This window comes from Lactuca saligna, chromosome 5 (genome assembly GCF_052625555.1).
Source record: "Lactuca saligna cultivar CGN05327 chromosome 5, ASM5262555v1, whole genome shotgun sequence".
In the NCBI taxonomy this organism is placed as follows: domain Eukaryota; kingdom Viridiplantae; phylum Streptophyta; class Magnoliopsida; order Asterales; family Asteraceae; genus Lactuca; species Lactuca saligna.
The window spans coordinates 307,447,634-307,474,495 of NC_136421.1; the positions used below are offsets into that span (position 1 = coordinate 307,447,634).

Consider the following 26,862-nt stretch of genomic DNA (forward strand, 5'->3'; position numbering starts at 1 on the left):
ATAAAGAAACTTTGTTTTATTTTTTAAGATAATTAATTTTAATAACCCTATGTCGACATAAAAACTTGTCACGTTTAACAATACATGTTGCTATGGAAATTGATTATTTTCTTAAGAATGTCAATTTTTGTAAAAGGTTGTTAATGAATTTAGAAAAGTAATCTTTAAGTTTCAATTTTGGACCAAGGTTATCTTATCTATTGGTAGGACTGTCTCGGATTAATACGGTATAAAGAAAATTCGAGTTAAGATGATATTTATTCTCATATAAAATCTAACATTTCCGTTTCATTTACATCAACAATGGTGAAAAGAATTAGGAAATCACACGAGTCAAATAATTATGTTTTATGGTTAAATCATAAAAAGAAACTTTTATGATTTTATCTTAGATTTGACAATGGAACATGTTTTGAATGAATCAACCTTGATCCAAACATTTTTACCAAATTTTAAAATTTGATCCAAACTCATTCCATTACCCGTAAGATCTTAAATAATCAAACTCATATCCTTATTCAAGTAATAAAACTCTCGAATGAATGGAAACTTTGAGAAGGCAACCAAACAAGATTCCTATGATATCCACCAATATAATCTCTCCAAAACAGGACTGGCCCTTAGGAGTTTAGGTGGGTTCTTATGGCCCAAAAAATTTAGGTGACCATGATTATATTTATATATCTAACATATAAATACATAAATTTCTTAGTTATAAAAAAAAGCCGTAATACCAAAATATTATGTGAATAAAAAAGCCCAATTATTAAATTCATAAACACAATCAAGAAGCAGTGCATGTAAGCACCACTTTTATTCCAACTTGAAACACATTTCAATAGTCATTATTCCGACTCTTCGAAGTTGGCGAGTTGACGTTAATCAAACTCTTTTTGTGAGTGTATGTGTATGTAATATGACTGAATGGTCAAAAGACGATTACAAAGAATGATTCGTAAACAAACTGTCCTAACGATAACATGATTATTCTATGGTTATCTAGTATTATGAAAGCAGTGATCGTAAATGTTAAACCTATAAATCATTTTAATTTTCCAATCGAAATCAGCCATCACTATCTTTCATGCATTTTCCAATTGTAAATGTTAAACATATGCCCATGCATGGATCAATGTATCATGTATCAGAGGACCTGAGGACCAGCGTGAACGAAAGTGTATCATTTTTCTTGAAACAAAATCACCCAGTCGTTCCTCAACAAAATGAGTCAAGGTTGTTACCGAAACAAAGATCAAATCTACACCCACGAACAAGTGGTGGTAGAGTTTGGCGTTGTGCTTGGTAAAGTGAGATGTGGGGTGCTAAACAATGCTCTTGCAATTTTCCATGAAGAAAAAAAACAAACTTTTTTAGTATGTAGAGCGCATTGACAAGTTGTCAAGTGGTGTGCAAAATGATGTCGATATGTAAATTGAATTGTTTTTATGTTTCATGTTTTTTTTATTATTCATTTATTTTTTTAATTTCAAGTGTCTTATCTTTTATTATCATGTAATTGTCTTTTTAGTTTGATGAAAATATAAGTTTTATATTAATTAAATTGTTTTAAATTATAATTAAAAAATATATTGTTTGGAAAACCCCCTCAAATGACAAGAAATTGAAATGGTGTGGCAAAAATGAGGTCATATATATGGCAGCAAATACAATATGACTATGATATGGATGAACACCACTCCCCTACTCCTATGTTATATGCCACTTTGCAAAATGAATTTGAAGCTTTTAAGAAGGGGTTACCAATTTTCTTGGAAAAGATTTATTATTGGGTCAAATGAGTGAGCTACCTACACTTATATACAACTTCAAGATTGCGGTGAAGCAAGTTGTTGGAGTACACCAAGAAGGTGGAAAACAAAGTGATTATTGGGTATTTCAATGTATGCTTTTATAGATGTTGGTTAGTGGTAGGATATTGGTTAGAGGTGCTATTGATAATATAATCGCTATGATGTTTCATAGTCGATTAGTGAAAGGGATATCTTCAGAAAAGTTCCGATGTTTTGGGCAAATTTTTAATAAAGTTCTAATTTTATTTTTTGAATAAAAAAGTAATGACTTTTTCACATTTTGAATAGAAAAGCCCAAGAAACCGGTTAATTTATTCACTTTAGTTTTTTTTGACCTGTTCAGCAGGTCATGGGACCAAATTGTTAATTTTTCGAAAATAAAGGGATTTTTTTGCAGATTTCATCAAAATTTTTATATAATGTATAAACATATTTTTTACATATCTATATCTATTTTTACGTATTTTTGTATTTTTTATATTTTTATAAGTATATATTTATGTATTTTTATGTATTTTAAATGTATAAATGTATTTTTTACTTATTTATATGTATTTTTTTTAACCATTTTACATATTTTTTATGTATTTTTATGTGTTATTTTTTTTATATATTATGTATTTATATGTATTTTTATATATTTTTTTTACGTATTTATGTATTTTTTAAAGCTTTTTATATAGATGTTTATGTATTTTAAGTGTATAAACGTAGTTTTTACGTATTTATATCTATTTTTAAGTATTTTACATATCTTTTATGTATTAAGTATTTATATATTTTTTTAAAGTTTTTTATATAAATGTTTTTGTATATTTATGTATTTTAAATGTATAAACGTATTGTTTTACGTATTTATATGTATTTTTTAAGTTTTACATATATTTTTTGTGTGTTTTTATGTGTTTTTTTATGTATTATGTATTTATATATATTTTTGCGTATTTATGTATTCTTTTAGTTTTCTTATATAGATGTTTATGTACTTTTATGTACATTAAATGTTAAAGTGTATTATTTTTACGTAAAAAATATATAAACACGTAAAAATAATACAATTAAACATTTAATATACATAAAAATACATAAAAATCTATATAAGAAAACTAAAAGAATACATAAATACACAAAAATACATATAAATACATAATACATAAAAAACACAAAAAATATGTAAAATAGTTAAAAAAATACATATAAATACGTAAAACAATATGTCTATACATTTAAAATACATAAATATACAAAAATATCTATATAAAACACTTAAAAGTATACATAAATATGTAATACATAAAAAATATGTAAAATACTAAAAAATAGATGTAAATACGTAAAAAATACTTTTATACATTTAAAATACATAAACATCTATATAAAAAGCTTAAAAAATACATAAATACGTAAAAATACATAATACATATAAATACATAATACATAAAAAATTACACATAAAAATACATAAAAAAATATGTAAAATTGTTTAAAATACATATAAATAAGTAAAAAATACATTTATACATTTAAAATACATAAAAATACGTAAATATATACATATAAAAACATAATAAATACACAAATACGTAAAACTTGATATAGATATGTAAAAAAATATGTTTATACATTATATAAAATTTTTGACGAAATCTGCAAAAAAGTCCCGTTATTTTCGAAAGATTAACAATTTGGTCACATGACCTACTGAACAGGTCAAAAAGGGCTAAAATGAATAAATTAGCCGGTTTCTTGGGTTTTTCTATTCAAAAGGTGAAAAAGTTAGGACTTTTTTATTCAAAAAATAAACTTTAGGATTTTATTAAAAATTTACCAAAAATATCAGGACTTTTATGGAGATATCCCATTAATGAAAATTTATTAGGGGTTTTGGGAGAATAGGACATAGACATTTTTCTTTGCATTTTATTTTCAAATAATTTGAAAGACTTTTTTGTCTTTGTATTTTATTTATTGAAAGCTTATATTATTGCAATAGGTGTTACATTAATTAGTAAATAACCATATAATAATTGATTTAATTATTAGGATTTTGGAAAATTATAATGGATATAATGATTTTTAACCAGCAAAAAGATTTTTTTTTTAATATTTATTTCCAATAATACTTTTTATATGATTTTGTTCTGAAACAATTTTATCATAAATCCATTTTCCCATAATTTTATTTATTTATTAATATTAATAACCTATATTTTTAGGATCTCTAATATGGGAGCATCTCTACATGCTTTAATTACTGATATCGTTATGAGTTTGTTCTAAGTGCATTAATTACTCAACATCATTCCAAGTCTCCCCATTGGTCTTTTTCATCTTTTTTCATAGATTGGAAAATACAATCGAACATCATAGACGAAAATAGTCTACTACAATAGAAGTATGATGAGTTAAGAATGAAACAATGATATTTTTCGTATTCACAATGATAATAACCACATTTGTATGTATTGAATGATGTTTCAACTGATTCATTTTCTTGGACTTGTTGGATGACCTAATGGACATTTTCTTGATAACAAAGAGATATGAAGTGATTATCTGTATGAATTATGTTTTATTTTAATTTTTTTTTTATAGTAATGGGATAAGGTGTTAGGTAAAACATATAATACCAATTTTAGATGAAGAGTTAATAACAATATTAAAATTGAATTGAAAAAAAAAGCAAGTTAGGTGACATAGGGTGAGAGAATTTAGAATTATTGTTGTTTTATTTTTTCTTAAAAAAAAATCTAACGCCTCGTTCCCGAGTTTAACAAAAGAAAAGAAAGTCATGAGAGAAAAGAAGAGAAAGAAAATGAAAACAAAATTTTCTTTTGTGTTCCCGAGTTGGAGAGAAACGGAAAGAAAATGAATAATTTTGTTATTTTTTTTTCCAAATCCTCCCAAATCGGAAGAAAAATCAGGAGGGAAAGTGATCCTTTCATTTCACTCCAATTTCTTCCAATTATCTTTTTTAATGAAACTCGGGAACACCAATTTCTTTTATTTTATTTTCATTTCCTTTTCTTTCTCTCAACTTGGAAACGGAGTGTAAATATCCCATTTGTTGCAAAACCCATTAGACAATATTTCACTATTTTGCAAGGTCCATTGTGAAATGACCAAACTAATATCCTTTTGGGAGATTTGGTGTCATCAGGATTCCGGAGGGTTTGACATAAAATCCATGAGTATTGATTGGCGTAATTTGTTAAATATAAGATAATTTTATAGAATATTTAATAAAAATAGATATTTCTGTCATTTTTTTCTAGTGAAAAACTCAAAAGTTTTTTTTATCTTAAACTTGTAAAAGTCAAAATTAACCTCAAATTTTTTGTAGTGAAAATTACAAAGATTTTGTTAGTTTTGACTTGTAAAAGTCAAAATTAACCTCAAAATTTAGGGTAATACCGTAATAGAGTACTGATAATAAGATTTAGAAATTAGAACCTCGAATTGAAAAGTGGCTTTTTATACACACTCAGGCGCAAGTTAGAAGAGGCCTCTGTTGGGTTTTTCATCGTATCACGAATCTCTTCCCCTTTGGAGTTTCTCTGGATTGGAACGATGCAGACGATCTCGAGAAGATTAGCTCGTGAATCCTTCCCTCGGCCGGCGATTTACTCTCTCAAATCGCTTTACCCTATTTCTGATCAGTGTAATTTGTTTTCTATCGGTTTATTTCTAGGGTTCATTTAACTGTTTTCTAACGGATTTTGTTTAAATTTAATTCAACTGATGTAATGCAGATTATGGTGCTTATGACCGGCGGTACGCGTCTACGCTTGCTACCAAAGGCGTCGGACATTTGGTCCGAAAGGGTACCGGTGGAAGATCATCCGTTAGGTATTTCTGTTTCTGTATTTATTCATTGAAATTTGAAAGCTTTAATCTCATTAGTTCATGAGCTTGGTGTATTCGTTTTTGGATTTAGAGGAGTTCGAAAATTTGTAAATCTTCAGTTTTAAATTTGGGACAGCAGCTCAATTTGCTTTAGCTGCCCGTAATTGGTTTAACAGTATAAAAAGCTACTCTATCTTTAGTGCCTTTTTGGCTCAGCAGCTCGATCTTAATTAGTAGCCCATAATTTTTTTAACAGTATGAAATTGTTAATAGATGTCAAATCCAGTAGTTGAAATTGTAAATAGATGTCAAATCCAGTAGTTGACAAATTCAAAATGTTAGTACCAATCTTATTATGAATGTAATACTCTTTGAAATGATAGGGTAAGACACACTTAGCAAGCATTTTTATTGAACGGCTTACAATCAAATCATATTTGAAGTTGAAACCTAATACATTTGACATTCAAGTCAAACTGCATCTTCTTTCTTGAAACTATACTAGTAACAATCGTTTTCTTCTTTTTAAAGTCTAATATGATTTGTATTTATTTATTTTGTTGGCAGTGGCATAGTTGCTACAGTTTTTGGAGCTACTGGTTTCCTTGGGCGTTACTTGGTGCAAGAGCTTGGTTAGTGGAATGCTGAACTTAGTTTACTTCTTTAAAAGATTATAAGATCATATTACAGATAATGCAATAAACCAGTATATCATAGAAACTTGCAACATTCTATATTGAACTGAATATACTTTGATAAAATTGTGTACTGATATTGAATTTGTATTTATTTGCAGCTAAAATGGGATCTCAAGTGCTTGTACCTTTTAGAGGTTCTGAGGATGCACCTCGTCATCTCAAACTGATGGGTGATTTGGGACAGGTAATTTATAATAACATTAGTTGTTTTGTTAGAATCTGTGATTGGTTGCTTACTCTTTTTAACTCACACAGATTGTTCCCATGAAATATAACCCAAGAGATGAAGACTCTATTAAGGCAGTTATGGCCAAGGCAAATGTTGTTATCAATCTAATAGGTGCATACATGTTTAAGAATCTTGTTTTTTATTGGGTTTCCCTTGATTACTTGTCTGACATTTAAAACTGTTTTTATTTTTTATTTTCTTACAGGAAGGGAATATGAAACTAGAAATTATAGTTTTGAGGTGGTGAACCATCATATGGCTGAACAACTTGCAAAGGTATGTTTTTGCATCTCCCTTTTGTTTATAATAATAATAAATTAATAATAATGTATTCATGCTTTTAGATGGTTATATGGTATATGCAGATTTCTAAAGAACATGGTGGAATCATGAGATTTATACAACTTTCTTGCTTAGGAGCCTCTGAATCATCTCCCTCCAGAATGCTCCAAGCTAAAGCTGCTGCAGAAGAATCCATCCTACGTGAATTGCCTGAGGTGTGATTTTAGCAGAAATATATGATATGAGACATTTAAGTGCATTCTTAAAGAATAAGCAAAGTAATTAATTAATTAATTAATTAATGATTTGTTTATGTTCAGGCCACAATACTGAGACCTGCAGTGATGCTTGGCACAGAGGATCGGCTCTTGAATCCATGGGCTCAATTTGCAAAAAAATATAACTTTCTTCCACTTATTGGGAATGGATCCACCAAGTATACGACTTAATTCTCTTCCCTCTACTTGATAAGATGAATTATTTTTCTCAACAGTTTGGTAAATATTTGTTTTTTTGTACAGGATTCAGCCTGTGTATGTTGCTGATGTGGCATCTGCAGTTGTTGCAGCCTTGAAAGATGATGGTAGCAGCATGGGAAAAGTATATGAACTTGGTGGGCCAGATGTGTATACATTGCATCAATTGGTGATTGATTCTCATCATTTCTTTTCTCCTGTTCAAAATTCAAATTAAGTTTTGACTCATCATAATTTTTATCTTTATTATTTTTACAGGCTGAACTTATGTACGAAGTGATTCGAGAATGGCCTCATTATGTTAATGTCCCTTTCCCAATTGCTAAGGTATGAAATAGCAACACACTTCCATTTATTTGTGTATTATATAATATATAGCATCCTAATTCTGTTTTGTTTATGTTATATTATGACACACAGGCAATCTCAAGTCCTCGTGAGTTGTTGCTAAATAAAGTTCCTTTCCCATTGCCAACACCATCAATCTTCAATCTGGATTTGATTCATGCTCTTTCCTCGGATAAACTCGTCTCACAAGATGGTTTGTGTTTCAACTTTAAAATTCGATTCTTGATTTTATTAAGATTATTTAACTGATAATTCTGGTGTGTTTTGCAGCTCTAACATTCAATGATCTTGGGATTGTGCCACATAAAGTGAAGGGATATCCTATTGAGTTCCTTATTCAGTACAGAAAGGGTGGGCCCAATTATGGTTCTACAGTCAGCGAAAGAGTCACTCCAGAATCATATCCTTAAGTGGAGTTGAGTTTGCTTCCATCTTTTTGATGTATTTCTTTTCCCCAATACAAACAAGGGAGGAATAAAAAGATTTCATGTCTCATTTCTTGAAGCATTTGAATCATTTGTATAATTGAGATTTTCTTTTTTACACCCTCCTGTTATGTTAATTTTAGAAAGAAGCCAACTGAAATTGTTTTTGGCACCTCATCCTTCTTGAGAATAACATGCATATGTTTTTATCCTGAATATTATTTATGTGAATGTATGTTGCCTTTGCGACAAATCTTTATGTGCTAGAGACTATTTTATGTCAAACTAAAAACTTAGGATTTATTGTCTTAATCTTTGCTGATGACACATGTCTATTTTGTGAAAAAGTTATCTAATTTGTCTATGTGCTAAACTAATCCAAGATGAAGTTCTTTGTGCTTAATCAAACAAATATATGATTGTTGAAGCTAATTGATATTTGTCAAGTTGGGAGAAATTGTTTGCTTAAGTTTATTTGCATGAATGATCTTAATATCCATCGCTTTCAATCGGTTGTTAATTGAATTGGATCTATTTGAATAAGGTTAGATTGACCGAGTCAAAAACAACTTTGTATTATACCGAGTAAAAAACATATTAGAGAAGACATGACGAGTTAAAGGTTTTTAAATTTGTATTAATAAATGAATTTTTTTGTTATATGTCAATCTCTTATTGATTTGTTACATTTTGGTTATTTTTAATTAAATTTTTTCCATGACATTTTATGAGTTTTATTTATTTATTTATTATTGATTTTTATTGTTTATGTTATAATAATAATTTTCTTTCAATTTATTCGCTTTCCTTAACAATTGACTTATTTTTCTTATAAAATTCAAAATTCTCAAATTCAAAGAAATCCTTAGAAAGTTTTGATTCGTGACAATTCTTTAAAATATGTCAATAATTTTTTTTTATTTATATAGATTAAAGTACTTATTTATAATGTTTAATGTTTACATCTTTATATTTAATATTTTTTAATCAATCCATATAGTATATAAGTCGTATAACTAGTATGACATCAAACAATTTAAATCTAACTAAATCATATTTAATCTCTTCTTACCATACTCAATAAGAAACATATAAAACAACCTTATTTTTAAAATAATGTTATGATAACTTTTATTATTTGTGTCTTATATTACTTGCAACTGGACATTTATTCTATTTGGTCAATTCATTGGTTATATGTTGTGATAACTTGTCAATTTGAATGCCAAAACGTTTAGAATATTTTGGGACAAAATTGCAAAAATTGTTCCTGTGGTTTGTCAATTTCTTTGGGTAAAGTTCAAAAAAAAATTTATTAGCAAAAAATGTCCTTATTTGATGGTTTAGCTGTGGTTGGTCTATATTTCGTTAAAACTTTAACATTTAGCCGTTAACTTTTTTTAAAATGATAATTCTATCTTTAGGGACCATTTTTGCATTTATCTCTTTTTAGCAAATTACAAGGACCATTTATACAATTCTTCTTTTTAAGTTTATTCAATTATTATATATTAATTCTTCTTTCTTTTAACTTTATTGAACTATTATACATTAATTTTTTTTAATTTTATTTTTATTGGATTAATTTTTTTTATATGATTATTATATATCAGTTAATTTTATTTTTAATATATAAAATTTATCTATTAAAAAATATTATATTATTATTTTCTTTTAACAATTTTTTTTTAAAAAAAATTTATTGGTTATTTTTTAAAAAAATTGTTAGATTTTTTATTGGAATATTACATTTAATTTATTATATTCTATATATAATAAATAATATTTTAGGGGATCATTAATTTTTATGTATAATATTAATTCTTTTTAGATTGTTGGTTTTATCACAAAGACTTTGAAATACGCAAAAACACCGCATCCCATTCTCGAAAATCTTCGAGACCGCCGCTAATCACTTTCATCGAAGGTTCGATGGAAAAACTACCAACATGTTTCATCCAACGCCGCTATCCTGTAGCCACCTGAGATAACATCTTCACAATTCGTCGGAATCCTTTATGTTTGCCACTAAGCCGATCATATTCCACTAGAATTATCACTATTTGAACCACCAAGAAGTCCAACCCAAATACCCCAGTCAGTTCCTCCATTTGTTGGCTTTTACCAGCTTACACCACAAAATCATACTACCTGTTCAGCTCCTCCATTCGTTGCCTTCCACAATCCATGCACAACCTTATATCATTGAAATTTTAAGTCTACACTACGTGAAACTGAAAAGATCTAGCGGCGGATCTGGTGGTTTGAAAACCTTATATCGAACATTGTCGCCATTGACGACAATATGGGTAGTCAATTGGTGTAGTTTTGGTTGAGAATGACAGATTGTAGGCAATGATTGATAATCTCGAATAAGATGATGTGGCGGTGCAAGGTGGTAGAAAGCAACGAATGGAGGAACTGACCAAGGGTGTTTTGATCGGACCTTCTGGTGGTTAACACAATATTAGTTGTAACTGGAAAATGAACGACTTAGTGGAAAATCTGGAGGATTCCGACGAAATGTGAAAAGGTTGTTGTCGGTGGCTGCTTGCAACGTTGTGTGGAACAAGAATCCAGTTTGCCACTAAGTTGGTCGTTTCTGTTACAACCAATATTGTGTTAACCAGGAGGTCCGATCCAAACACCCCTGGTTAGTTCCTCTATTCGTTGCTTTCTACCACCTTGCGCCGCTACATAATCTTATTGAAAATCTTTGATCGTTCTCTACAATCTGTCATTCTCAACCAAAACTACACCAATTGACTACCCACACTTCCGTCAATGGCGACAATGTTATAAGGTTCTGCATAGATTGTGGAAGACAATGAATGGAGGAACTGATCAGGTAGTATGATTTTGTGGCGTAAGCTGCTAAAAGGCAACAAATGGAGGAACTGACAGGGGTGTTTGGGTTAGACTTCTTAGTGGTTCAAATAGTGTTGGTTCTAGTAAAAAACGATCGACTTAGTGGCAAATATAAAGGATTCTAACGGATTGTGAAGAGATTGTTGCAAGTGGCTACTGGATGGCGTATTTAGGTGAAACAGGTTGGTAGTGTTTCCGTTGGACCTACGATGAAGGAGATTAGCGGTGGTCCCCGACTATTTTCGACAATGGGATGCGGTGCTTTTGTGTATTCCGAAGACTTTGTTGTAAAACCAATAAATTAAAAAGAATTAATATTATACATTTAAATAAATTAATGATCCACTAAAATATTATTTACTATATATAGAATATAATAAATTAAATGTAATAATCCAATAAAAAATCTAACAGTTTAAAAAAAAATCCAATAAAAAATTTAAAAAATAGTGAAAAGAAAATCTTAATATAATATTTATTAATATATAAATATTATATATTAAAAATAAAATTAATTGATATATAATAATCAGACAAAAAAATTAATCCAATAAAAATAAAAGTAAAAAAGAATTCATGTATAATAGTTCAATAAAATTAAAAAGAAAGAAGGATTAATATATAATAATTCAATAAATTTAAAAAGAAGAGTCGCATAAATGGTCCTTGTAATTTGGTAAAAAGAGATAACTGCAAAAATGATCTCTGAGAGTAAAATTATCATTTTATAAAAATTTAAAGTTAACGAAATATGAACCAAAACTACAACTAAACCATCAAATAAGGATTTTTTTTTGTTAGTAAATTTTTTTTTGGATTTTACCCAAAGAAATTGGCAAATCACATGACCATTTTGCAATTTTGTCATATTTTGGTAGAAATTTATATGTTTATTACTTGTCTTACGTGATAGATACAACTTGCTTGCTTATGTGTAGTTTCTTAGTAATTGTTAGTTGGGTATGTAATGTTCTACAACTACAATTTGGTATGTAATTAATTTAATTGTCGTACGACTAAATATTAATTTTGTATCTTGATTTGTATTTGTTAATTTACGTGATAAAGTCAAAATTTACCAATTATGTGAAAATGTACGTGCTCATCCACCAGCCATTTGAATGCATTGTCTCGTAAGAAATATTAATATTTAAAGACAAACAATATCAAGTGTTTGTAGTTGAACACACAAAACAGCGGGGGGTCTACATCTTAATGTGAATTGTGAAGAGAAGACATGAAGTGCATTAAACTATCAATATCTATAGTAATGCTTGGATCATGATTAAACCATACAATATTATTAAAACTGAATTTAACTTCGACTAAATGGACATTAATATTTAACAAGTTAGAGTATTTTCATAATATTATAATTATTACAATTATATTTAACATATTAGTGGTCTACAAAAAATGAAAAAATAAAATAAAATAAACACAACGTATCAAAAACATATTAATGTCATTTTAACTCCTACCTGAGGCAACAGAAAAATTAAGGCTCCTTAAAAACCTAAATTTTACAAAAATCCACTAATATATGAAAAATATTTTATTATAATATTTTTAGATGCCATGAAAATATTTAGACAAATTACATAAACAAACTTGGAAAATGTAATCAAATTTGTGAGGTAAAACAAACAAAATTCACAAGATCGAATCCCTCTCACCTAATTGAAGCTGAGATGTGAGAATTTGGATCATGATTCAACTATAAAAAAACATTCATTTAATTCCGTTATGATCTTATGGACGAACGATCTTCAAAAGGATGCACTATTCTTCCATAGTGTGACAAGGAGACGTTTTGATTTCCCATTTTGATAGTAGCTCCTGCCTCTTTTGTTTTTTCAACTTCTAAGTTTTGGTGTTATACATTCCTTCTCCTGTTCTTAATTTCCGTGTTTATGATCCAATTCTCCCAAACATCAAAATTGATATCATACAGTACAATATACAATTATTTGGGTTTAGGAAGCTAATTTCTTAAATGAAGAAGATTAATCAAATAATAATATGAGTGTATAATATGGACTAAAAGTTTTGGGCTCCTATGAACAATATGCCTAGGACAGTCGTCCATGTTATCCACCATCTGGAAATGGCATGCACAAAACTAACATGATATTATTCACGAAAATATATTACCTAAAATTAGTTATTGGTTTATGCATTTAGCCTTATTTTTTAAATCTCATTACCATCATCAAAAAAACAAAATTATAATATCTTAGTATGACCAATAATCCAATATACTGTATTAATAAACAAACTACTACAAAGTTATCAAAAAGTTATCCCATGTTTAATAATAACGAATGCAAGCATAATGTAATTTTTGTTTCAAAAGACAAGTATTTTCGTTTATATGAATATTGTATTCTATCAATTTTTTAAGGTAAACGTCATTTTAATTTTACAATCATTCGGACAAGATATAGAGTTTTATTACACAAAAATCATTATTAATAGAACTAGTTTACAATGTTATTTTATTCTATATAAAATGACAAATATATATTTTTTAGTATATTACAATGATTGAGAGATGCTAGGTGATATAATCTAAAATATATTAGTATTACGTTTCTAACTTATATTTTACGGTAACCGACACTATGCGGGGAAATAGGCATGAAGCACCCGTCACGCTAACTTATACCATTATACTAACCTACGCCTCTCAGGTTCTTCTTCTTTGGACTTTTGCACAGCCTCACCCTAACTTACGCCTACGATGATAACTTACGCTCCTCCGGTTCTTCTTGGACTGACTGCACGCAATTGATGCAGTAAAACCAAAGTGCATATATTAATATGCAAATCCCTCGTCGGTCATCATCACCTACACTTGAATCTTCTCTTTCTCTCTTTCTCAATAGATTTATATTTCTCTCTCTATAATTGGATCCTCAAGTAAGTATCATCAATCACTTCGTGTTTGATTCTGTTTTCATGACCTCGATCTGCTGTCATTGACTTGTTGATTTCAATCAAGAGCGAACTGCATTCACTTGAAAAATTTTCCGTCAATTATAGCAATGTTGCTAATCTGATCTTACTCTGGTTTCATTCTGTGCTTCGATTTTCGTTTTGTCAGGTTTAGTTTTCCTTTTTTTTTTTCTTTCACTTTGTTTTAGATTCATTCTCTTGATTCATTGATTGTTTTTTATTGTTATGTATGTGTTTATGATTTTGTTGATTTGAAACCTAATGAGACGCCGTTCACCGGTGACTCCTTCAACGGATCATATGGAAAAGGGGACTAATAAGTCCCAACAGTCTCGTCTCTGTGTATTAGGGTTACTCTGTGCCTTCTTTTGGGGTTTCTTATTGTACTTCCATTTTGTTATTATTGGTGGTAGATCTTTTCAAGTTAATCCCATTTCATCTGAGTCTAGGACTCTTGAACCTATCCCCGTTAGTCGTCCAATTCCGGAGGTTGATATCGACCATGTAGAGAATTATGATAAATCTGAGAGTAGAGATTTGGTTGTAGCTCAACTGAAAACACCCAAACCAGAGCCTGTAATTGAACCAAAAACTGATGATCTTGATAAGCCAGAAGTTTTTCATTCCGATACACCTCAGCCTAAAATCACCCAACCAGACCCTGTAACTGAACAGAAAAACGATGATCTTAACAAGCCGAAAGTTTTCCCTTTTGTGAAGGCATTGAAAACCACGGAAAACAAAAGTGATCCATGTGGTGGGAGATATGTATATGTTCATGATCTTCCTCCAAGATTCAATGAGGATATGCTTAAGCAGTGTAGAAGTCTTAGCAAATGGACCAACATGTGTAAGTTCACTACGAATGCTGGACTTGGACCTCCATTAGAGAACACTGAAGGGGTGTTTTCAGATAACGGATGGTATGCCACAAATCAGTTTGCAGTGGATGTTATTTTCAGTAACAGGATGAAACAGTACGAGTGCTTGACTAAAGATTCATCCCTTGCTGCTGCCATCTTTGTGCCTTTCTATGCAGGTTTTGATATTGCAAGATATCTTTGGGGATACAATATATCAACCAGAGATGCTGCTTCTCTTGATCTTGTCGATTGGTTACAGAAGAGACCTGAGTGGAGCATAATGGGTGGAAAAGATCATTTTCTTGTTGCGGGTCGGATCACATGGGATTTCAGGAGATTAAGTGAAGAAGAAACCGATTGGGGGAATAAGCTTTTGTTTTTACCAGCTGCTAAAAACATGTCAATGCTTGTGGTAGAATCAAGTCCATGGAATGCGAATGATTTTGCAATTCCTTATCCCACCTACTTTCATCCATCAAAGGATTCTGAAGTGTTTGCATGGCAGGATCGGATGATGAATCTGGATAGGAAATGGCTCTTCTGTTTTGCTGGTGCACCACGCCCTGATAATCCTAAATCCATTAGAGGTCAGATTATCGATCAGTGCAAGAATTCAAATGTTGGGAAGCTTTTAGAATGTGATCTTGGAGAGAGCAAATGCCATTCCCCTAGTAGTATAATGCAGATGTTTCAGAGCTCGGTTTTTTGTCTGCAACCTCAAGGCGATTCTTACACAAGAAGATCAGCTTTTGACTCCATGTTGGCTGGTTGTATTCCTGTTTTCTTTCATCCTGGTTCTGCATACACACAGTACACTTGGCATCTTCCCAAAAATTACACAAAGTATTCGGTTTTCATCCCTGAGGATGATCTTCGTAAGAAGAATATCAGTTTAGAGGAACGACTGGGTCAAATCCCTGTTGACCAGGTCAAGATGATGAGAGAAGAGGTCATAAACTTGATCCCAAGGCTGATATACGCAGACCCACGTTCAAAGCTAGAGTCTCATAAAGATGCTTTTGATGTATCTGTTCAAGCGATTATCAACAAGGTGACACGATTGAGGAAAGATATGATTGATGGGCGCACTGATGATGATTTCATTGAAGAACTTAGTTGGAAGTATGCATTGCTAGATGAAGGTGAGTATGTGGGTGTTCATGAATGGGATCCCTTTTTCTCTAAACCAAAACCGAATGATGGAAACACCGATTCAGACGGGTCTTCAGCTGAAGTAGCAAAGAATTCTTGGAAAAACGAGCAAAGAGATCACTCATGAGTCATGAACAACTTTGTTCAGAAGCATAGAGATGTAATGGATTGGAGGAGAGTTATGTTTGGTTAAATGTCGTTTATACATGTCATATTAGAGGTTACAATCTAATCTATTGTCTATTCGTTCAGTTGTTGAAGCAGGATAAACTATAATTTTGCTACTAATATATAGTTTGTCATTTTATCAGGTTTGTGATTCTTTGTAATGATAATATATACACATACAACATGGTATTGCATGAATTATTGTTTCTTTTTCAATACCATTTAAACAAGAATGCCCAAGTTTACCTCTGTTTATCTTTATCTAGTATGCCCAAGTCTACCTAAAGTGTATTTAGATATTTACGACCTTCTAATTTATATTTTTATTTATTTTATTTTAGTAGTATAGATGTTGTATCCATATGTCGTAAAGAGAAAAGGTGTTGAAAGGTTAAACTCACCATCCATATATAAAAGTCAGTCAATTGTACACATGGCAGTTTTGGGGAGGTTGAGGTTTTAGACAGACTAGTGTATGTATGTTGTAGGGAAGAAAGTAGAAAGGTCATCTCCAGGCTGTAAACGTGTTTAGCACCAGTATATTGGTATTGGTGTATGCAATTAATTGTACACATGGCAGTTTTTGGGAGATTGAGGAAGGGAGGTTTTTGACTATGTTGAGGGAATCTCCGGTCTCCAGGTTGTAAACGTGTTTAGCACCACTCATTGATATTTGTTGAATAAAAAACATAAAATTCCAATTCAGAAGTGGTGATTAGGGGGAATGGGGGATTTGAACTTGGGGAGTGCTTACCATGTTATCCTCCACAACCACTTTATTGTTCAGGCCCCATTGTTTTGTAGAGTTGAACAGACCAGCCCAATATTGGGCGATCTTTTTTGGTCTGGATTTGGTCTACATCAGTTTGGTTCCGCTTTTTGCATTTGTATTTGCATTTTTTGGATCAGATTTAGGTTTCTTTGGTTTGATTTCGGGTTTTTTCTCCACATGGTCTTTTTGGGAGGTTTTATCTCGTAACATTAACTTATAAAAGTTCAATATTTCCTTAATATAAAAACTTAGATATTAACTTATAAAAGTTCATTACATAATTTGGAAAATAAAAAGCATATCATCCAAACAACATATCTATACGGAATTTTCAAAAATTGTAGATGTTGCTATATGGATAATCTTGCTCGGGGTTGCAATATTCTTGGTTGGTGGTGGTTTTAGACAGGGTCCTTTCAAACATAAAGGTTGTTCGAAGATGAAAGTGTCTCATGAAACATAATAAAAATCCATTATTTTTTTATATATACTTCTTCAACAACAAAACTTAATAAAAGTCAACTAATTTTTTATATATATTTTTTTGACTTTCAGATATAAAATTACAAATGATATATCAAGATCAACATTGAAAAACGAATAAGCATGATCGTCTTAGATGATTTCCCTTTTACTAAATGTCTTCATCATATTTTGTTAATTGATATTTATAATTACATGCCTTACAAAGACAAAGAATGCCTTTATATGTTTCTTGTCAACCTCTACTATAAACATAGTATCATCAAGAGAAAGGATGCACCATAATATATAAATGTTTGTCCTTTTCAATTCAATGGGCAAACAAAATTTGTGATTTTAGAAGGAACTCAAAACTAATGATATCATTTAAAACTTGCATGCTTACCATACATATTTAGGGACTATAAATGAACCAAACGTCCGATGAATTGTTCGTGAACCGTAAGGCAGAAAGTTCGTTTATTTAATAAATGAACGAACATGAACACAAGTTCTCGTTCATTTAGTTAAACGAACGAACATGAACAATGATCTCATTCTTTGAATTATGTTTGTCAACGTTCGTTTATATTATTCGTTTATTTAAATTCATTTTATGTTCATACATGTTCAATTGTCTTTGATTACATTACTATATTATATGTTTGGGGTAATCTGCGTGGTTGGTCCCTAGAAAGAATTTTTAACTCGGGTCATCCCTACAATTTGTTTTTGTTTCAAATTTAGTCCTTTTTTGACTTGAAATGACCACATTACCCTTCTTGATATTTTTAATTAGATTTTATTATTAAATTATATTTAAAAAACATTAATAAAATAAGAACCCCATCCCACCATCTCAATAGTCACTCCACCTGGTCATCGCCGGCACCTGCAACACAGTCACCGCTTTCGGTATCCTCTACTACCACCACTACCGGTCTCCTCCACCGCTACTACCCAACTTATAGCGACCGTCTCTGAAAAAAATTGAAACCAGAAATTTGTGTTTTTCTTTCATTGACATCAAAAGTTTTTGCCCTTGTATCTTGTAATCACTCGAGCAAACACCCACAAGCTCCTATTTAGCTGTCATACATCAGTTCTTGTTAGCAAAACCAACAAAACAATATTTAGATACCATATAAAGCTAAACAATGATTCTGATTCCCGATTCATATACAACCCCTTTCCGATTTCTAATTTCCACATACAAAACCCTAATTCGCAACCCTATAAACCATATTATCATCTACCAAATTCCTGATTCGATAGTATTTGCTCCACCCACCACCAAATTCTAGTTTGCAAAAACTCACCTAGAAATTCATTACTTTTACTCCAAATTCTCCATATTGCATACTTGCTGAAGTCGTTTTTGGCAATCAAGAATATGTGATCTCTAAAAACCAGATACGACACCAAAGCTTCATTTTAAACCGAAGATAAAACATATGCAAAGCTGATTTTGCAACTAAAGGGAACTTATCTCAGGCCATCCACAGAACCTGAAACCAAATCAGTACATAAACATTGACAATCAATTTGTCAATAGCAAGATTATCGAATAACCAGTAATTAATACTCGATTATTGCAAATTAACCATCGATGTTTGTTTACTAGCGAAATAGAGAGGGGCAGAGTACATCGACGGAGTAGAGAGAGGTCGATGGACGATTTTTGGACAATAGTGGTTGGTGGATGCTGCTTGACGTTGACGATGGGGCAGGCGGGCAACAATATTGTGGTGAATCGCAGGCTTGCATTGATATTTAGGTCACAAAGGGGTTATTTTGGGGTTCCATCACCGATAAAGTGAGAGGAATCAGAGGCAGCTTGCCAGTGAAGATATGAGAGGGAGGAGTTTAAGTCGTCGGTAAGGAGGGTCAGGGAGGCAAACTCGATAGTGAGGAGGTGAGGATATGAGATGCAAGGTGCATATTCCCAATATGAATTGTTTTAACAAATACCTTTTCTAAATAAAAAATTAAAAGTAAAAATCTGAATATTAAATTGAAAGGGTAAAATTATCTTTTATGTTTAATAGGGACAAAACGTGTGATAAAAACATATAATATGAAATTATGGATGGTACGAGTTAAAAATTCTATCTAGGGACCAACCACACAGATTACCCCAAACCATAAGGACCATTCATGTAATTTACCATATGTTCAATTATGTTTGTTTATCTCCGTTGTTTATGCTCGTTTAGCATGTTCACGAACATGAACAATTTAATTTGTTAAACGAACGAACATGAAAAAAAGACAACTCGGTCGTTTATCCGTTCGTGTTCGTTTATTTGTTCGGCTAACTTAAACAAACAAACATTAACAAACACGTGTTCGTGTTCGTTCAATTCGTTTACAACTCTATACATATCTAATATTTTAATTTGATAAACCAATTCATCAGAATGGTTTGATAAGCATGGGGTTATTTGTGTTGAATCATGACAAAAACATGTTAGTATCAAAAAGCACATGCTTATTAATAAACTTAAGCTCATAAAAGGTATAATGATGAATAATACATATTGTGAGTGACTCGTATGCCATAGTCTTAAATATATATATCATTCATAATTATGAATTTCGTCTCTACGCTTAAGATAAAAAGGAAGTTAGAATGTTATAAATCACTTAGGTTGCGTTTAGTTGCGGAAGAATAAGCTGTTTTTCGTAAAAATTTCCAAGAAAAATGAAAATTTTGAAAACGCTTTTAGTTTGTTTATTTTTCTAAAATTTTCACGGGAAATGATTTTTTTTTCTAAAATTACAAAGTTGGAAATTTTTGAAAAACAGATAATCATTGTTTTCCACATTTTTTCTAATTTCAAAAATTTTCTACAATATAAACACATCTATTCCCACCCCACCCACCTCTACCTACCCCACCTTAACACCCCCAACCCACCACAACCCTACCTACCACTCCCAAGCCTACCCACATCCCTACAAAAACACCCCCACCCATACATTCCACCCCCATAAACACCCATACAAACACACCCTCAACACCACCCCCCCCCTCCACACACACACACACACACACCCAACCACCCACCTACCCACCCCCACAAACACACACCCACCTCTAACCCCGACAAACACACACACATGCACACACATACCCACCCTACCCCACAAACACACATCCATACATACACACACGCACACTCCCACCCAACACCACTACCATAATCACCGACCTACCATCACCATCACCACCACCACTACCTCATCACCAACACCAGCACCACCGCCGCCGCCATCACCATCACCGCCACCTCATCACCAACACCAACACCACCGCCACCCCCATCTTGGGATGTTTGAACTTTTGAACGTTTTGATTGAGAATAATGTTCAATCCATGAGATCCTAATACTAATATGATACAAGCTCACTGGAGAAGGGAAATCTCCCAAAGAAGACAAGAGAATGAAACAATTTTCTGGTGTTTTTCACTCAAGTACCAAGAACGACACTTACAAACAATTTAAATATGCATGCAACTACGGGAAACTAGGGATAAACTGGTCATGGACATTGTGGAAAATAAACATGCTGCTGACTCATGCAAGTGACTCTAAAATCAAGGATCGACTAATTCAACTAAGAGATTTCTCCTGCCCATGTGCTCTTTGTTATTCTCTGAACCTTGCAGGCCTTCGAGTGCTCCTTTTGGGCCTTGCATAGTCACCTGATGGTTTGGTAGTTTGTGGGCCTACATCCTCCTGGTATGGGTTCGTATCATCATATCTCGTGTCTTTATTGGAGTCTTCATTATATATATATATATATATATATATATATATATATATATATATATATATATATATATATATATATATATATATATATATATATATATATATATATATATATATATATATATATATATATATATGTGTGTGTGTGTGTGTGTGTGTTTTGATAGTAATCAAACCCAAAATGAGAGTGTGCATCAACCATTAGGCTAGACCAAACATGAATAGACCGGCTCAAATATATATCAGATTAACACTTCATTAAAATATCCATGATCAAACTGTCAACAATCATGTATAATAAAAACAATAAGTTAGTTACAATATAAATTGACTAATTTGTGAAAGATAAATATTTATTTAATGTGAGATTAATCCATTTGGTAGAGATTTTGCCTTTTAGATTAAATATCCTGGGTTTTAATCCGGACCTTTGATGATTTCTTTTAATTTTATGATACTAGTTTGTAACCACTAGCCAAGGTTTAATAATAATAATAATAATAATAATAATATCAGATCAACATGATTTAATGTCTTCCTGAAGTAAAATGGCCAATCCATATAATATTTTCTTATGACATTAATAATATAAAGTAATTGGTTAGCAACTTAATTTTTAGCAAACATATATCTATAGATGCTATACTACAAAAATAGTCGATAAGAGAGATACACCCTAACTTCTATAATTCTTAAAATATGTCATCATACTTGATAAATGATTAATTATAGTATCAAACCACAAAGTTTTGTATTACATTTTTTTTACAAACCATATAAACAGTAGAAGGAATATCATAACAAGTGTGCCAAGTATTTTTTGGACCTTAAAATCAAATTGGTATTATACTTTTTTTTTTTTTTTCCTAATCGTTCAACAATTATTGGATAAAAATTTCATAGTTAAACTTAAACCTTATGTACGTCACACTTCTCACTTTGTAGAGTTTTGTTTGTTTAATCTCTCAAAACTCAAAAACGTGCTTTGCCACACTTTTCACTTTATAGTCCAAATAAAGCTCGATGCAAGAAACGTGGTAGGGTAATATCTCACAGAAGAACAAAACTCTCCTCCATATGCCCAAAAATGTGCATTTGCTTGAAAAAGACTATTGAAGACAATGCTGATGAGATACAAAATATTTCACCCCTTAGCAAAAGCCGAAAAACAAATACAAAAAGAAGAAAATAACACATATAATTGCTTCTAACATTTCATTTAAAAGTCCAAAAACCAAAAACAGTTTCTTTTTTTTTTATATGAAAAAACTAAAGAAAAGAATTGATGCTGGTTTAATTTATCGTTTTTCTGAATCTGAAGTCTGAACCCAGCCAGAACCACTCGTAGTCGTAACTTACTAGCCCAATTCTGGCCAATTCTACTTTTTTAGGAAAAAAATACTCTGGAGGGAGCCTGACGAGAAATAAATGTACAACAATAAATATGATGGAGCCATTTTCCTCATTAATAACTACTGTACTACACATATGTCTCTCACCACTAACCAAACAAACATCCTTCCTTAAACCCTACTAGCCTACTACACTTATTGCATATCCTTTTATGTTAAAGATACATGCTAAATCACCAAAATAACCTTAATCCTTACCCAAATTTTGGTTCTAAGGGTCGGGTAATTAAGTATTAAGTATTAAGTATTAAGTAAACCAAAAAAAATCTCGTGAAAACCAAGCTCCTGCAAGACACCCCCACTCTCTCTCTCTCTCTCTCTCTCTCTCTCTCTCTCTCTCTCTCTCTCTCTCTCTCTCCATGCAACAAAAGATCCTCGTGATGAAGAGCTCTTAATTTTCACGAGTTTTATCTTTCTTTCTCAGAGCCTTCAAACATTTGAATTCTCTTCTTCAGTTTCAATTCCATTCTATTCCTCCTAGTCCAACACATAACATAAATGATAAATACCCCCCAAATCCACCATTTTCTTTTCTACACATTCCACACCTTCTTCAATGGCAACATTCAAAACCACCTTCCTTTTCTATTATTCCATTCTATTACTATCCTCCATCTTTTCCACCCAAACCACCTCCTCCCCTGATCACCAACCCCTCAAAACCTACATCATCCAACTCCACCCACAAGCCATGTCATTATCACCCTCTCTTTTCAAATCCAAACTCCATTTCCACCTCTCCTTTCTCCAAAAAATCATCAATGACCCTCCTTCCTCCCGTCTCTTATACTCATATCGATCCGCCATGGACGGTTTTGCAGCCCAGCTCTCAGACTCTGAGCTGCACTCCATGCAAAAACTCCACCACGTTATCGCAATTCGACCCGACCGAGTCCACAAACTCCACACCACCTACTCCTACAAGTTCCTGGGCCTAAGCCCAACGATAAAAACCGGTGCTTGGGTCAAATCCGGGTTTGGACGCGGGTCCATCATCGGGGTACTCGACACCGGGGTATGGCCCGAAAGCCCGAGCTTCAACGACCAAGGAATGCCACCTGTCCCCACCAAATGGCGAGGCCTTTGCCAACCTGGAGACAGCTTTAACACTTCCAATTGCAACAAAAAACTAATTGGGGCGAGGTTTTTCAGTAAAGGTCATCGGGTCGCTTCAGTGACTCCAACCGAAAACGAAGTGTCCGAATATTTATCTGCCCGAGACTCCCATGGGCACGGGACCCACACTGCGTCAACCGCAGCGGGGTCCGCGGTCCCGATGGCGAGTGTCCTCGGGAACGGGGCGGGTGAGGCGAGAGGCATGGCACCCGGGTCGCATATCGCGATATACAAAGTGTGTTGGTTTAGCGGGTGTTACAGTTCGGATATTTTAGCAGCAATGGATGAGGCAATTAGAGACGGGGTTGACATTCTTTCGTTATCTCTCGGTGGGTTTCCGATTCCGCTTTATGATGACAGCATTGCAATCGGAAGTTTCCGGGCCATGGAGCATAAGATTTCCGTCATATGTGCCGCCGGGAACAACGGGCCCATTGCAAACTCGGTGGCCAATGTGGCTCCGTGGGTTGCAACCGTTGGTGCTAGCACACTTGACCGGCGGTTTCCGGCGGTGGTTCGTATGGGCGATGGAAGGTTTTTGTATGGTGAGTCTATGTACCCCGGGAACCTACACCCGGGTTCCGAGAAGGTTCTAGAAGTTGTTTACTTAAATGGCGGAGACAGAGGAAGTAATTATTGCTTTAAAGATTCTCTTCCGAGAGATAAAGTCGCCGGGAAAATGGTGGTTTGTGACCGGGGTGTCAACGGGCGGGCGGAGAAAGGGCAAGTTGTGAAGGAGTCTGGTGGTGCCGCCATGATTCTGGCCAACACCGAGATAAACATGGAGGAAGACTCCATTGACGCCCATGTTTTACCCGCGACATTGATCGGGTTCACAGAATCGGTTCATTTGAAGAATTATATAAACTCTACAAAAAGACCAACGGCTCGGATTATATTCGGTGGGACCGAAATCGGGAAAACCAGAGCCCCTTCGGTGGCTCAGTTTTCATCACGGGGTCCAAGTTTCATGGACCCCGTGATACCTAAACCCGATATCATTGCCCCAGGTGTTAATATTCTAGCGGCATGGCCACAAAACCTAGGGCCATCGGGGCTTCCGGAAGATTCTAGAAGGGTCAACTTCACGGTGATGTCGGGGACATCTATGTCATGCCCTCATGTCGGCGGGCTTGCAGCTTTGATACGGGCCGCACATCCGAAATGGAGCCCGGCCGCCATTAAATCCGCACTTATGACAACAGCCGACACGACAGATCATTATGGGAAACCTATCATGGATGGAAACAAACCGGCTGGGATTCTTGCTATGGGGTCTGGACATGTGAATCCGGAAAGAGCTATACAACCTGGATTGATATATGACATCAGTCCAAATGATTACATCGTTCATTTATGTGGCATCGGGTATACAAAATCACAGATTTTCACCATTACTCATAGGAACGTGAGTTGTCATGATATGATGAAGAAGAACAGGGGTTTCAGCCTCAATTACCCTTCCATTTCTGTGGTTTTTGGATCCGGGATGAACAGTAAGATGATCAAAAGACGTGTGACAAACGTGGGAGACCCCAACTCGGTTTACACAATCAAAGTGGTTCCACCAGAAGGAGTCAAAGTACGTGTGAGACCAAGGAGGTTGACATTCTCACGTTTGAATCAGAGTTTGAGTTACAGAGTTTGGTTGATTTTAAGAAAATCATCAGGGTCAAAAAGAGGGAAGTTTGGTCAAGGGCAGTTGACATGGATGAATTTGAAGGATGACAAAATCAAGATCCGAAGTCCTATTCTAGTCACAAGGTCATCTAACAAGAACAAGAATCATATGTAGTAGTAGCAGCCTTAGCCTAGGCAAATTTTATTTTAAAGTATTGCTAGATTCTTTATCATTTGATAAAGATCCACAACATTCGATATAAGGAATGTATTGTTCCATCATCCATGCCAATATATTCAAAACCCCATGAATGATATAATATATAATATAATATCTCGAAAGAATTGAATTTCAAACTTTATCCGTAGATTGTACTCATAATATCTCAAATGTGTCACATTTCGGATGACCTAATTACAGTAAAGGAAAACACAGGGGTAGGGTAAGGTAGGATATATACATTGCCTTTAGCTTTTGATGAACTGCAACCCATTGACATTGGCATAACGCTCCATGAACCTCATGAACCTGTCCCAATCTCGTGGAGTCCGCATCACGTACTTGGCTTCGATCCCTGCGGGTCTTCCATTAACGAATTTGGCACTGACATCAACTGACTGGAGTGTCCCTTCATCATCAATCATGAAAAAACCAGTAATATCTCCAACTTCACCAGATGAGTCAAACACAGATGGTTGGTCAAACTTGAAAATCGCCATACCATTAGTCCCATCCCTTGATTTCGTTAGCTTTACGTCTGGTATCGTCTGTTCATCTTTACCTGGTATGAACTGGATTGATGGTTTCACCATCTGTATAGTGAGTGTAAATGTGCGACAGTTGTTCAATCTGTTGGGATTTTGCCTTGAAATCGGTATGCTCAATGCTTGACCGGTGAATGCAGATCGCGAACTGTGACAAACAACTCCTGATATCATTCCTGTGCACAAACAACAGAAAATGTATCAGCTACAATACAAAATCGAGTTTTACCACTATTTTTCATCAACAAACAAGAGAAAATCTACAATTTACAGATTCGTGTTAACCCTAGTTGATTAATCAAAATTAAACGCATTACAATATACAAAGACGAGTGAGCTAAATGGAAGCGCCATTGGAGGTAAGAAGTACCTGGAAGAAATTGAGGTTTTTGACAACAATGAGAGACCGGTGATGAGAACGCCATAGTTTGCAGAGTCGCCATTGTTGCAGATGCCAGAGAACCAAAGGTGGTTTTATGGTAGTGCAATTGTGGGTGTGTTCAAATGGTAGCCATTCAGTTGAAGGGATAAGGGAACTGCTTCTTCAAAAGGAAAATCAAGTCGAGTGAAGAGTAGCTATGCATCGTTAATGTGTACGTAACGCATATACAGTTGTATCTTGTTTTGGATACTAATTAACTTTGAGATATTGTAAAGTCGTTAATAATGTTTAATCTTGTATACCAAATCTAACAAATTTTTCCTTAATTTGACCACAATAATAAGCTTTTTGATTTTGATTTTTTTTGTTGATATCTAGAGAAAACAAAATAACATATATGTTAAATTATACATTTAAATACACGCCAAAT

The 26,862-nt window shown here is 33.1% G+C and overlaps 4 protein-coding genes across 4 annotated transcripts; 3 read left to right on the top strand and 1 right to left on the bottom strand.

The window, feature by feature from the left end:
* The first annotated feature begins 5,276 nt into the window (after nt 1–5,276).
* LOC145048516 (NAD(P)-binding Rossmann-fold superfamily protein) lies at nt 5,277–8,233 on the top strand. Its single transcript, XM_078997035.1, has 12 exons — nt 5,277–5,472; nt 5,564–5,660; nt 6,225–6,289; nt 6,454–6,539; nt 6,611–6,695; nt 6,790–6,860; nt 6,950–7,081; nt 7,187–7,302; nt 7,388–7,511; nt 7,601–7,669; nt 7,763–7,883; nt 7,961–8,233. Exons 1-12 carry the CDS (start codon nt 5,382–5,384, stop codon nt 8,098–8,100), a joined length of 1,197 nt encoding a protein of 398 aa, XP_078853161.1. The 5' UTR covers nt 5,277–5,381; the 3' UTR covers nt 8,101–8,233.
* Nucleotides 8,234–13,713: 5,480 nt separating this feature from the next.
* On the top strand, nt 13,714–16,377 carry MUR3 (Exostosin family protein). The gene has a single exon (XM_078997036.1). It carries the CDS (start codon nt 14,203–14,205, stop codon nt 16,081–16,083), a length of 1,881 nt encoding a protein of 626 aa, XP_078853162.1. The 5' UTR covers nt 13,714–14,202; the 3' UTR covers nt 16,084–16,377.
* A 6,636-nt stretch (nt 16,378–23,013) lies between these two features.
* On the top strand, nt 23,014–25,642 carry SDD1 (Subtilase family protein). The gene has a single exon (XM_078997037.1). It carries the CDS (start codon nt 23,106–23,108, stop codon nt 25,458–25,460), a length of 2,355 nt encoding a protein of 784 aa, XP_078853163.1. The 5' UTR covers nt 23,014–23,105; the 3' UTR covers nt 25,461–25,642.
* PSB28 (photosystem II reaction center PSB28 protein) lies at nt 25,631–26,578 on the bottom strand. Its single transcript, XM_078997038.1, has 2 exons — nt 26,421–26,578; nt 25,631–26,226 (listed from the first exon to the last, which is right to left on the bottom strand). Exons 1-2 carry the CDS (start codon nt 26,491–26,493, stop codon nt 25,754–25,756), a joined length of 546 nt encoding a protein of 181 aa, XP_078853164.1. The 5' UTR covers nt 26,494–26,578; the 3' UTR covers nt 25,631–25,753.
* Nucleotides 26,579–26,862: the final 284 nt, after the last annotated feature.